Source organism: Fukomys damarensis, unplaced genomic scaffold, assembly GCF_012274545.1.
Source record: "Fukomys damarensis isolate Sample0158 unplaced genomic scaffold, DMR_v1.0_HiC HiC_scaffold_23, whole genome shotgun sequence".
Lineage (NCBI taxonomy): Eukaryota > Metazoa > Chordata > Mammalia > Rodentia > Bathyergidae > Fukomys > Fukomys damarensis.
This window is the reverse complement of record NW_022900935.1, coordinates 2,177,687-2,190,866: the sequence shown is the minus strand read 5'-3', so window position 1 is coordinate 2,190,866 and position 13,180 is coordinate 2,177,687. Positions and strand designations below refer to the sequence as shown.

The 13,180-nt window shown below is 58.8% G+C and overlaps 1 protein-coding gene across 2 annotated transcripts in view; it reads right to left on the bottom strand.

The window, feature by feature from the left end:
* Positions 1-981: 981 nt before the first annotated feature.
* The window catches only part of Padi6 (peptidyl arginine deiminase 6), a 14,936-nt gene continuing 2,737 nt past the window's right edge, over positions 982-13,180 (bottom strand). For both annotated transcript variants that reach the window (XM_010614194.1, XM_010614196.1), the window contains exons 4-16: positions 11,944-12,011; positions 11,366-11,465; positions 10,194-10,319; positions 8,446-8,624; positions 8,106-8,209; positions 6,786-6,897; positions 5,447-5,554; positions 5,100-5,254; positions 4,398-4,551; positions 4,193-4,316; positions 3,326-3,396; positions 2,283-2,444; positions 982-1,410 (exon numbers count right to left, since the gene is read on the bottom strand). In XM_010614194.1, the coding sequence (XP_010612496.1) occupies positions 1,177-1,410; positions 2,283-2,444; positions 3,326-3,396; positions 4,193-4,316; positions 4,398-4,551; positions 5,100-5,254; positions 5,447-5,554; positions 6,786-6,897; positions 8,106-8,209; positions 8,446-8,624; positions 10,194-10,319; positions 11,366-11,465; positions 11,944-12,011 (1,697 nt within the window). In that variant the 3' untranslated portion in view covers positions 982-1,176. The remainder of the gene's footprint in view (positions 1,411-2,282; positions 2,445-3,325; positions 3,397-4,192; positions 4,317-4,397; positions 4,552-5,099; positions 5,255-5,446; positions 5,555-6,785; positions 6,898-8,105; positions 8,210-8,445; positions 8,625-10,193; positions 10,320-11,365; positions 11,466-11,943; positions 12,012-13,180) is intronic.

Sequence of the window (13,180 nt, the reverse complement as noted above, 5' to 3'; positions counted from 1 at the left end):
CCACGCCTATTCTCACAGCGACCCTGTGTACACAGGGTCCCATGGTACAGCCCCGGAACCGAGAGCCACAGGCTGTGGATGCTACAGGAACTTAGAGTGGGAGCACCAGGAAAGCGCCGTGTGGGGCCAGAAACAGCCTAGAACAGGGCCTGTTCCCATGGTCCCAGCAGAGTGGAAGAGAGCTGGGCTCTGTCGGCCACCCCTCACCTTGGAGGCTGGGATCAGGACTGCCTTGGGCTCAGCTCCTTTCCTCGGCTTGCCAAGAGGTCAGAGTCCCAGAGGGACTGTTGTAGAGGCTGGTGGCAAAGGCTAGAAGCCACAGTGGTTAAGCCTGCTCAGGGACACCCTAGATTTCATAGTGTCTGTGCCATTGGCACAGGGTGCTCAGGCAGAAGGAAACAGGAGGCGGTGGGTCCCGGAGTGCACTGCTGGCTTGAGAGCCAGCCTCAGCCTGCCTCTAAGGCCACAGCTGAGCTCTACACTTGACTGGTCTTCCCTATCCCAGGAGACCAGGAGTCACCAACCTGAAGCTAGAGGCCCACTGGGCATGGTACCACTCCTTATGGGCATCCTGCAGCTACTACCAGGTCCAAGGGGAGCCCCCGCTCTTCCTCCGGCCATCAAAACCCAACATACTCAGTTCCTTTGATTTAAAAAAAATGAAATTATTGTATAAAGACAGGGTCTTGCAGTAGATCTCAGCCTGGCCTTGAAATCGCTATATATACAGCCCAACCCGGGCTTGAGTCCTGCTTCAGCCTCCCGAGTGCTGGGATTACTGGTGTGCACCCCCGGGGCTGGCCCAGCCACTCCTCATTACAGGGAAATCAGGGAGAACAGCAAGGCCCTGTCTCTGCCCCCACAGGAGCCGGGCAGTGGGGTGGCTCCGCCCAGAGGACCTCTGCTAGCACACAGTCCTTCCCCAAAGCGAGGAGGCACCTACCAAAGTGCACTCAACACAGCTAGAGCTTTATTGGCTCGGTAGTAAGCACAGTGGAAGACCGTTTTCCTGCTCTCCCTTCTGTTCCCAGGAGGCCTGAGCCGGTAGCCTGTGCCACCCCACAGGATCTGAGGGCTGGCATTTGCCATGACTCTCCAGCCACCCCACACAAACGGGCCGGGTGGAAGCAGGCCATCGGTGCCGGGGTGGGGCAGGGCAGGTTCCAAGGCCGGGGGCTAAGGCACCATCTTCCACCACTTGAAGGCAAAGGGCACCCGGCGGATGTTGGTACAGGCGCAGAAGTCTCCGACGTCGGTCAGGTAGCAGTCAAAGTCATCGATGAAGGTGCACTTGAGGCCCAGGGGCTCCAGTAAGTGGCAGATCTTTTCTTCTAGGCAACAGGTGCCCTTGATTTGGGGCCCAAAGGGCTTGGGGATCCCCAGGTCCTTGCCCATCACAATCATTTGCAGCTGTAGAAACAGTGAGCAAGGGTCAGGGCTCAGAGCCACGGGAGAAGGGCCCTACCCTACCCCTCTTCTGGGCGAGAGTGCCATGGGGTTTAAAAACCCACTTCCCTAACTGAGTGTTTGGCTGGACCGGAGGAGCAGCTCAAGACGCCATTATTTTTCCAGGCCTGTGACTATAGACATCACTAATCTGTCTCGGTGAAATCAGAAGTTTTCTGCTTAGTCTTCCAGTGACTCCTGATAACATTTCACAGTAGCAAGATTCAGGTTCTGCCCAGCCACAGTCTGGCCTCGCTGACTTCTGTATTTCTTTATTCCTGTTATGCTGGTTTTTCGGTCTTGGCTGTGCCACTTGCTGCTACTTCTCCTAGGCTGGCCTCCCCGCCCCGCCTGCTGTTGACTTCTGTCCATCTCTCAGCGCCTCAGAGCGGCTTCCCCCACCGTGCACCCCCATCCCCAGGGGCTGAGCAGGCTCGGCCACGCTGATGTTAGGAGAGTGTGGGACTGGTGAGCGCAAATAAAGCACCGACAGACACCTCAGAAGTCGCGTCAGGCGCCTGTGTGACGGGTCACGGTTGGTAAGGAGAAAATGCAGGTGCAGCCGTTGCTGGCACAGCAGAACAATGCAGCAGGACCCGCTGTCCTCATCCCTACCCCTCCTGACGTCACTCCATCGTCACCCTAGGTCCGTCTCTTCAGGTAGGGGACGAGCCAGGAAGGACCCCGGCCTGCAGGCTCAGGCCACCTGTCCACTGCACAGGGTTGCTGCCCCAGCCGAGGGGAGAGAAGTACCGCTCCCGCTTCCCCGCAGGCTTTCCCTGTGTCTGGCTAGACCCACCGACATTAGCCGAAAAGGAGCCACCCGCGGCCCTCACCACGTCAGGGAAGTAGGGCCTCGCGAAGAGTCTGTGTGGCTGCTGCTCCGAGGGGACGTTGGTCAGCTGCTCCAGACAGAAGAGCTGGGGGACGTCGATGATGTCGTCCTCCAGCAGGCCCAGCTTCTCCTTCAGGATGGTGCGGTTCAGGCGAATGCATTTCTGTAGGACGGGACACCCCGCTCACGGCGAGCACCCAGCCAGCTCCCTGGGTGCCGTGGCTGTGGCAACCAGGACAGCCATCACGCAGCCGGTACCCGCCCTGCCGGGCCGCCAGGGCCTCCCTGGTTTGCAGAAGCCAGGACACCACTATCCCGGGCACAGAATGCTCCGAGGAGTCAACCCAGTTCTGTGTTGCGACCTCGGGACAGGAAACTCCTCCAGGCCTCAGCTTCGCCGTCTAGAGGCTGCACGACCGCTCCTTAGAGCTCTGCTTTTTTGCGGTCAGTGATGCGCAGTGTAAGATCAAGAACCCGGTGACCCTGCTTTGCCCTCTCGGGGCTGTGACAACAGCCACTTCAACCAGGAAGCACTGAGAAGGCTCTGGTCCATTTCCGAGTCTGATAGCCGGCAGCGAGAGCTTCGTGGGACCAGGGGGCAGGCCTCTGGCGGGGGCTCCAACCTGTCACTGTCCCTGGGGAAGCGCTCTCTGGGCCGCTCAGACAGCACACCCCGCAGAGCACGAAGCCCGATATGCACCCAGACAGGGTCCCCCCTCAGCCCGTGCCTCTGCCCGGAGCCTCCCTGCCCTCATGCGCAGGCTGGGCTCTACTTCCTATCCCTGAGGGCCCATGAGGCAGCTCACATGATGCCCAAGGCCACAGTCTAGACGGTCAGGGTCTTTTCAGCGATTTAGCGGGAGCAAGCTGGGCGCTTCTGGGCAGTGTAGGAAGCCAGCTGAGGAGCAGACTGTCCCTGTCCCGGACGTGCCACCCCCACCCTCCCTCTGAGGAGCCTGGATCCAGCTTTTAGGATGGTCTGGGGGAGGAAAGGGCAGCCGGCAGCCACCTCCCTGGGGACAGGCCCTGTGCCCTGGCCCCTACCTCTACATAGTCGTTCTGATTTCTCAAGCTTCTGTCAGCAAGAAACTGGGAGATGGTTTTGGCCTCCCTTCCTGTCGGAGGGAGGAGAGGACAGGCAGGTCAGGGCAGGGGCTGCACACTGCCCAGAGCCAGGCACAGCCGGTGGCGGGTGATGGTAACAGGACTGCTAGCCCCCAAGGCCCACCCCAAGTCCACCTACGGACTGACCGCTGTCCATGCCCAAGAGCCCGGGCAGGACTTGTCACCACCAGCCGTGGTCCCTGGCTGAGGAAGGCGGCTGAGATAGATCACATGAGCAGGGCTACTTCTCCCCTGCTCATTTCTGGGACATCTTTGTGCCCCACCAGACCCGTGCAGCCCTCTACGTGTGCTCTTACAAGGCACATTGATTTCACTCGCAGCTGCCTAACTTTGGGAGGGGAATACCCAAGGTGCAGTCACCGCCCCCAGGGTGACAGTCTTTGGCACGTGGTCCATGCTGAGCAAGTCCTACCTTCTACAGTGCTCTTGTGGCCAAGAGGCCAATGGGCCCCACTGTCTACCGTGGCCACCCGGCTTCCTACGATGATAAAGCTGCCGGCCCTCAGCCCACACTGTAGGGGGAGCGGCTCTAGAGAGCATCCCAACCCCCTGCCCCGTGTTCTGGGAAAGTCCCTTTGTGCGCTCCCTCCACATCTAGGTCAGAATGGCCGCGGCACCAGCCACGCCACCCCGGCTTGTTCACGAATGCGTCTCCTTGAGGGGCAACCGAGAGACTCACGGAGCCCAAGTGCCCAGACGTTCACGCAGACGCCAGCCGAGCGAGGCCAGGTAAAGGCTGACGGGCGCCCGGGAAGGGGCGGCTTGGCTTCTTGGAGGGTCCCTTACCGTTAGAGCGCAGCTGGTCAGCGCTGACCCCCTCAAACAGAGCTGCGTTCCCGTAGCCCTCCTCCTGTTTCTCTCGGAACAGCTTGTAGCAGGCCCTGGGGCTGGCCATGAGCAGCCGGAAGCCCTGAGAACAGAGCCCGAGTCAGAAGCCAGCACCCGCTCAGGCGACGTCTGAGGGGGGCCAGTGGGTGTCCCCACCAGAGACCTTCGAGCCCTCTCTGTCCTCCACTGGGACAAAGCAGATGAACTCGTCCACGTGGCCGGTCATGAGCCAGTCTGAGAAGAGCTCCACGGGCGCCTGGACCTGCTGTGCGTAGAGGAAGTCGCGGAGGCTCTTGCTCATAGCCCGGCCCTCGGCACTGGAAAGGAGAAGGGAGCGCAGCCGAGTCGGGTGGTCACCGTGGGGTGGTCACCGTGGGGTGGTCACCGTGGGGTGGTCAGGGATCCCTTCCTCCGACCCAGCTCAGGATGGAGCCAACTCTGCTACACGGTTGGATCCAGGACGCAGGGTCTCCTGGCATCCAGGTTCCAAGCGCACCTTCTGTGCAGATAGAATCTTGCAGGGTCCAATAGGCTAAATCCCTGCTTCAGTTGAAACCTTGGACTCACCATAGACCGAACAGTTCCCTCTTTCCACTTTTAGTCTCCTACAGGAGCCAAAGATTCAAACACCATCCACATTTCAGTTTGAGAAACGGTCCAGAGCAGAGGCCGGCTGAGGTCCAGGGGGAGTCAGTGTGGCCCCCGGCCCACCAGCAGCAGGCTGCTCTTTTTTTTTTTTTGTTACCGGGGATTGAACTCGGGTCCTTTCGCTTGCGAGGCAGGCAACAGAACCACTGAGCTAAATCCCCAGCCTGGGCTGCTCTTTTGTTGAGTCATCCAGGTACCTCTGAGCCTCTCAGCTCACCTGGGATAGAAGCTGCCACCAAAGAGGACTCTGCCCAGTGGGTACTCTTTCCCCTGGGCCCTGACGGGTGGGGACACCATCAGGTTCCCGATGGTGTCCAGGCTGGCCACCGTGTGGTCCTTGGTGTGTTGGATCACGTAGCCGACACCAGGGCTCTGGGAGGGGACACAGCGGAGGCAGGGTGAGAGGAGGCACAACAGGCTCTGATCTTTACTCCTAATTGGCTGTCAGCTGCCTCAACCCCTCCCGGCCACCTGCACCTTTCCCTGGGGGACCCCATCATTTCTGGGTGAACACCAGGCCCGAGGGGCTGGCTGGACTGTATTATCGGGTAAACCAAGCCCCACCAGTGCGTATTTCATGGGGAATTCTTCAAGCTTGGCAGCCCGAGGGGTATCCAGGACAAAGGATGTCATCTTGCTGGGGTCCTCAGTGTAGCAGAAGGCCATCTCATCCTGGAAGAGAGAGGGAGACAGACTTGTGAGGTTGTCTTACTCCAACAGCTCCTGCTTACATCTAACCTGCGGGCCCCACGGATCGCTGGACTTAGGCTACCTTCAGAGATGGTGCTGACAAACCCTCCTGCCAACTCCTGCTCAGCCTTCAAAACCCAGCTCAGGTGCCCTTTCTTTATCTGCTTTCATTTTTTCAGGTTTGGAACGCGAATCACCTGGCTCTCTTCCTCCCCACCCAAACTGAGGAGCCTGGGTGGCTTTACCTCACCTCATCCCTAGTACCCTAAGGAGTCCACCACGATCTCTTCCTATCCTAATGCCTTCCAGCCAGGCTCACCTCACCCAGTGTCCTCTACATCCTGGCCAGTGGGGCTCTTAAAAATCTAAACCAATCTTTCCCTTTCGAGACAAGGTCTTGCCAATTTCCCCAGGCTGGCTTTGAACTTGTGATCCTCCTGCCTCAGCCTCTTGAGTATTAGCTAGAATCACAGGCGTGTACCACCCTGTCTGACTTTATAACTTTTCTTTCACACTGCATGTGTTGCTCTTAATGTCACCCTATCTCGCTTGGGTTTTTCGTTAATTTCACCCCAGTACCGCTCTTGCCAGGCTCTGATCCCCATTCATTGACATGGCCGTGGGTGGCGAGGTCACCCTTTTCCATTTCAGTGTGCCCACTGCCAAATGTGCCAGGTCCTCGGTTCCCAAGGGTCAGCTGGGGCTTTCCCAGTCACCTGCTACACTGCCTAGCATGGCCTAGTTCTCGGAACTCGCCATATGGTCTTGCTTTTTCTCTAATTCTCAGGAGTTCCAGCCTTGTCGGAGCAGGCCCACCCGTCCCACCCTGGCTTCTCCCTGGCCTTTGAGGGGCACACCCAGCAGATGGCACTCTCTTGAGCAAGGGACAGAGCGGCATCGGGCAGGATGGGAGCTGAGCTGGCTCTGGACCCGGCCCTGTGCCAGGGCAGGGCGGACCCTGCAGCATCAACGCGGCCTGACCACAGCCGAAGGCGGCAGCCCCTCCAGGGGTGGGGGTCAGCGTTGTGTTCTCCGACCAAGATGCTTCCTGACGGGGAAAGAGCTTGGACCCTCAGCCTTATCCCTCAGGGGCTAGGACTCCTGCATCACTTCACCTGAGCCTCTGTGAAGCCTGAGAGGCGAAGATGCCTCTGTCCAGGGCGGGTGGGAGGCCCCCTCTCCAGAGGCCAGGCTGCTCAGGTGGGGGCGTTACCTGCAGCCACCTGCCCAGGCGGTTGGAGTCCTCGTAGACAGAGGCCACCTGGCTGTCCGTCTTCTCACTCAGCACTGTCACCGAGTCCACAAAGCCCTGGATCTTCACGTCTCTGCGTGGGAGACCAGCCTGCTTGGGAGGGCTTCCTAGGCGCTCATGGTTGGGTCGTCCCTGTCCCCACAACCTTGGTGAATGGCGCTGCTGTCCCCACAGCCACAGCATGTTAGGCCAGTGCTTTTCCGAGGGGCTACACCCCAGCCTAAGCCGGATTTTCCATCCTATCTCTGCCTCCTCTGTGGATGGTCACACCGCATCCAGCACCTTGATCCGGTGTCCCGTGACTCCCTCCCTCCCTCCCGGCCGCTCGGCCAGCAGCCTGGCCCCACGGGGTCATTTCCCCGTCAGTCCGTCAGCATTTCTCCACCTGTCTCTGCAGCCAGGGTGGCGTCTCTGATGCCCTTGACCTTCATCCTGGGCTCCCTGCCTGGCCACGAACATCTCTGCCTCCCACTTTATGAGACAGCATCTTCTAGAAGGACCATGGCAGGGGTACCCAGAGGCACCCGGTGTGGAGTTGGGCAAACAGCTCTGCCTTCCTGCTGCAGATGCCGAGTCGCCATCAGCTCTTCCCACTCCGGCCCGAGCTCAGCAGTGTCTGCCCCGACCTTGTGCCTTTCATGTGCACCCCTGACTTGCCACGTGGCTAGAAGAACCCTCGCTACCTCCCAGCCACTACGTCCCCGGGATCCTTCTCCCATGCACATCCTGTCGCCACCGGCACGTGAGTACCAGTGGCTCGGGAGACTTCTGGAGCCCCGAGTAGCAGGCAGCGTGGCCTGGGTGGCAGCTTTCCCCTTCCTTGGCCCTGGGCCCGGCGAAGATCGAGACACCACGCTAAGAGAAGCCTTACGACAAGACAGAGGAACCAGGGCCCCTCAGTGACGACAGGGGGACAGGCTCTTTACGGCATTTTGCTGGGGGCTGGTACGGTCCAGCCTCTGCAGCTTTGCCAGAGGTTCTGTTTGGTTTGTCCTAAGCTCCCTGGCCCAGAGAGCTAGGAGCCCCCCTGCTTTCTGCAACACGCTCACCCTTAACTCTTTCCTTTGCTCTTTGTGTGACCACCCCGCCGCTCCAAGCCAGTACTGGGGATTGCTTCGTTCCCCATCCACCCCAAGCATCTATCAGACGGGGGTCTGGGGTGGGCACAGGCCACTGGGTAGGCAGGTCTACTCCCGGGGGACACCTAAGCCATCTCTTGCCCTGCGTACCCAGAGGGTCCCGGCGAAGGAGCCTGCCTGCTGCAGCCTAAGGGCCTCTTACCTGTACAGGTACACCTCGAGTGGCATCTGGGTGCTGGGGGTGAAGATGCAAGGAGCTACCCGGAATACTACCGTGTCCTTGTAGACCGGGGTCTCCGGAATGGACTGTAACATGAGACAAGGTCCGGGTGGAGACCCGGCTCTACGTCTCTTCCCCTCGCCCTGCACCCCTGGGCCCGCAGCCGTTCAGCCCAGGCCAGCGTGGGTCCCACCGCCTTCCACAGCCTTCTCTGGAAATCCTACCAGTACCTTCTGGCACCCACCCCGCCCCACCCGGCTCCGAGTGACATCCTCCTCCTCCACCTTGTCCCCAGCCTAGAGCTGTCTCCTCGGTGACATACGGGGACTGGAGCGTCTTCAATCAGGGAGACCGAGAAGGAGATCAGGCCGGAGAAGTTGGCAGACGGGAACTCTGTTGCTTCCACATAGAGGGTCTCCTTCCCAAGGCTCACCAGTGGGTTAAAGGTGTAGGAGTTCCGGCCAGGTCCCAGCACAATCTGAAAGGTACCGGAGGTGTCTCCTAGGTCAAAGAGGAGGGACCATCAGCCACCGGAGTAGCCGAGCTGCAGTGCTCACATCCAAAGTCAGGGCAGTGGCTTGCTCTTCGGCTTAGATGTCAGGCGGAGCTCCAGGAGGGCAGAAGTGGACGGATCCTCCTACCTCAGCCTGCCAAGTGCCACAGTGACACGCGTGTGCTACCATGGCAAGCAACGTCGGGGGCTAAAGGTGAACGTTGCGTGCAAAGGTGGGTGTCTTGCTTTCCTCCACAGGTTTATTCTGGGCCATGTTTTCAGTCCCTAGTTGGCCAGCGCCACGACAGGGCACCGTGCGGGGCCTGGGTGGAGTTAAGCTTGTAACAGCCCGGAAACAGAATCAAGGGCCAAGCCGGGAAGGGAGCGCTAACCTTCCATGCCACTCCCAACAGGGAGTCAGCTAGGAGAGCCCCGGAACCCAATCACCTTCCAAAGGCCACCCTATGATCGCATGAGGCTGGGGGGGCGGCATCTAGACATGAACTATGGCATTCTGCCTCTGGCCCCACGTGCACACATGCACAACTCTTCGGCAATCTAGAGATGGACTAAACGGATATGGTGGAAAGCCCGAACAGTCGCAGCACTGCTGAAAAGTCCAAGTCCAAAGTCTCTTCTGAGATGCAAGGCAAGTTTTAGCTATGAGCCTCTGTTAAAATAAAAGTTAAATGCTGCCAACACAGACAGGCACAGGGTAAGCATACCCATTCTAAAGGAGCGAGCCCCTCCCTGCCAGCGCCTCTGCTTCTGGCTTCAGTTCTCCCCGAGTGTTTTCCATGACACACTGACACACACGAGGAAATGCAGCGCCCTTAGCGGGCTCTGTGAATCCGCCGCCTCCAAGGCCCACTTGGCCTGGCCCATCCTACCTCCAAGTTGTTCAGAGATGGTGGCCTCCCGGGGCCAGAGTAGCCCCCCTGTCCTGAGCCAGGCCTGAACCACATGTATCTCTGAAGTTCACGCCGAGCCCACAGGTCTGGAGTCTACCCTACCTGGGCTGTCTTTTCCCAGGTCACCCCCAGGTCCAGCTCTGGCCCTCCAAAGAGTTGGAAAGGATGGTGCACTTAGGCCCCTAGCACAAGTACTGCTAATGCTGGCGAGAGACAGTACCCTCTCCAAAGAGACACACTGCAAACCACGGCCTCCACTGCCCTGCTGAGGCTAAGTGCGGCTTTGAGAGAGGGTGGCACACAGGAAGCCTCCAGGAGCTAAGAGTTAAACCTCAAGCTGGGAAACTTTGAGGCATCAAACTGAACGAAGTCAAGAGACTCTGGGTTGGACGTGCCCGTCTTCTAAACCGGCAGCCCTCTGGGCCTCCATCCGAGGGTGGGCGTGCTGCCTGCCTCCAGAGAGATGGGCCGCGGATGCTGTGACAGCCCGATGGAGGTGCCATTGTGATAGCCACACTGGCCTCTCGGCCCCCGAGTTCTGGGAGCTGGATATCACGGAGGCTTGGAGGAGCTCCTCTAGCAGGAGTTACGGGAAGGGATATCACCTCTGCACAGGGCAGTGCTCGCCTCCCAGCTGTGAGGACCCTGCAGACCGGGTGCCCTCACCGTGCGGCCAGTAGACTCTGGCCTTCTCGGCCTCTTCCTCAGAGGTGTGGAGGACCAGCTGGTAGTTCTTTAAGGCAGCGGTGGGGCCTTGGACCGTCAGTGTCATCTGGGACAGGTCCTTTATATCTGAGCAAAGGACAAGGCAAAAATTTCAGCCTTCGGGAGGGGAGGACAGGAGCTGCAGCCTCGGGGCGAGGGCTTGCACGAAATAGCACCGAGGACCTCTCTCTGCTGCTGCTGCTGCTTCCTACATGGCCAGAAGCAGGCTGCCAACCCCAGGTACCCTCAGGAGAGGATGCCGTTTCCTGAAGAACACGTAGAATGGTATCCGGACCCTCAGTTCAGCAAGGGCTCACCTCCAGTCCGCAAACCTAGACGCCCATCGCTACCACCAAGACCAGCAGAATCCCAGCCCCAAGTCAGGACCAGACCAACTGCTTTTGCCTAAGTTAGAAGCGTCCCTTGCTTTACATCTTTGGTCTCAACCACCCAGGGAGGTCAATGTGTCCCAGGGTCACAGATGGAGACTGACCAGGGAATTTCGTGTGCTCAAATTCACAGCCAGAAAGTTATTGTTAGCCAACGCCGCCAGACAACGGGGCCCGTTTCTTCCCAGGTTCACAGCTTTGTGGTGCAATTTTTTATTATTGCTCTTGCTGGGGATGGAGTCTGGAGCATTACACAGTACTAGGCAAGTGCTCTACCTCCAGCTGACAAAAAGATGTGCTCAAGCTGGGTACAGCTGTGGTGCGTGCCTGTAATCCCAACTCTGGGAGGCTAAGGCAGCAGGGTTCCAAGTTTGAGCCCAATCTGGGCAGTTTGCCATTGTTCAGCAAGATCCTGGCTCAAAAGTAAATTTTAGCCGCCAGGCATGGTGGTGCACGCCTGTAATCCCAGCACTCAAGAGGCTGAGGCAGGAGGATCACTGTGAGTTTGAGACCAGCCTGGGCTACATAGTGAGTTCAAAACCAGCCTGAACTATGTAATGAGACCTGGCCTCAAAAAAAGCCCAAAAGAGCTGGGGATGTTTCTCAGTGCTAAGGCCCTAGTTTCAATCTCCAGTTTAAAAAAAAAATGACTATCAACCCAGAGGGGGATGTTGGTCTGCAGTCTGTTCGCTGAGGCATAGACAGGGGCAGAGCAGGGAAAGGCGGGGAGAGCCGAGGTCCTACCTTCTGACACCACAGTCTTGGTGTCCTGGCTCACGTCAGCAGCGCTGCAGTTCACAAGCAGGATGGCCCCCCATCCGGTCGGGCCCCACACCCACTTTTCCTGCAGCAAAAGGAACTTAGACTCAGGAAGCAGCCAGTGAACCCCGGGCTTTCCAGATGCCACTGCCCACCAGGGAGCAGAGCCCAGCCTCTCTCTCCAGGCCCTGGGGACCTCTGGGGCAGTCTGAGAGAGTCTGTAGGAACTCGAAGGTGACGCAGAGCCGGTGGCCCAAGGGTGATAAGAAAGGTGGATAGTGGCTACGGGCTGCCTGTCCCTAGCTGGTTTCAGTGTTGGGGAAGCAAGGACAGGAGAGTCATGAAGGCATCACGGGCGGTGGCAGCAGACCCTGTTCCTTGTGGGCCACAGGACCACCCTAGGAAGGGAGCTGGGCATCCTAGCCTTGTGTGCCCTGAGCAAGCCAGAAATTCCAGTCTCCACTTGTACTGCAGCAAGCTAGCTTTAGATACCCCGAAACTTGGCAAAAAAAGCAGGCCTGCCTCTCAGCCTACCCCACACCCTCTCTCACGGGCAGCCTCACCTTCATCTGCTTGTTGACTGGCATCTCCTGTTGCCCATCACGGTACACATCCGTCTTCAGGGAGACCTCTGAAAAGGGAACGGCAGGGACCCGGTCACCTAGACCGCTGCACAGCACAGACCCGGAAGCTCTGGGCAGCCCTCAGCGGATGCCCAAGGCTGAAACCAGGGCCATCGGCCTGTTGGCGAGCTGCGGGGACAGGAGCAGGCAGTGTCCACCAGGACTGGCCATTTCCCGTGAGCGGGCCTGGGGAGGCCCACATGTTCACCCCGACTTCCTGGAACTCCCTAGCCCAGCCCAGTGGTCACGATACCCTTCTGTCTTCTGCTTCTTTCTGGGCAGGTGCTACTTGCAAGGCCTCCTCCGCAGCCCTTGGGAAAGGCTTCTGTGCTCTAGGACACATGTGCACGGAAGGCTCTGTGCACAGCAGTTCCCAGCCCCAGAGAATTTTAAGGATTCAGGCTTCTGCCCAGAATATCACTGTAGAGCTGCCCCAGCTGCCAGGGACCCTACCTCCCACTGCGTGTCCCACGCCTGACACCCTCTGGCTTCACCGGGGTCCTTTGTTCCCAGATCTTGTCCCCTGCAATGCTGTTCCCACCTGGAGTGCCAGGGCCAGGAGCAAAGAGCTTGCTGGCAGCTGCAGCCTTGGCACCCCTTGCAGGTGCTCAGGGACCCGGTGCCCACTCCAAGCCTTGCTGTTCTGGGTCCCGAGATCTAGCAGTGTGCAAGTGAGGGGCCCCTTCCTGGAGCTTGTGGTTGTGTGTCAGTGTGCGGCAGGGGTGGGCAGGAACACATTACATCCCGTGGTAATAAATGCCATGCTGTTTCAAGCTTGGATAATTAAGGGAAGCCTTCCAAGTTAAAATTTTAATAGAGATCTAAAGGAGGCAAAAAGGATCCTGGTTAGTTTCTGGGGTAAAAGCCTTTAGAAGGAATAAGAAGTACAGGGTTGCAAGTTCAAGGATGAAGAAGCTAATAGTGCCTACAGCAGAAGGGGCGAGGGAAGAGGGACCGGCCATACCATCCACAGTTTTACGGGCTTCACGAGGCCACCTCAGGGCTGCAGCCCAGACAGCTAGGAGATGGGGCCAGCACCTGCTGTGCCAGAAAAATAGGTCGGAGGTAAAACCGGCTTAATTTGGGAGCCACCAAGATAGAACCCAGAGGGCCAGCGATTTGGCTCAGTGGTTCCACCGCCCCCCTCTCAAGTGCAAAGGCCCGAGTGATCCCTGGT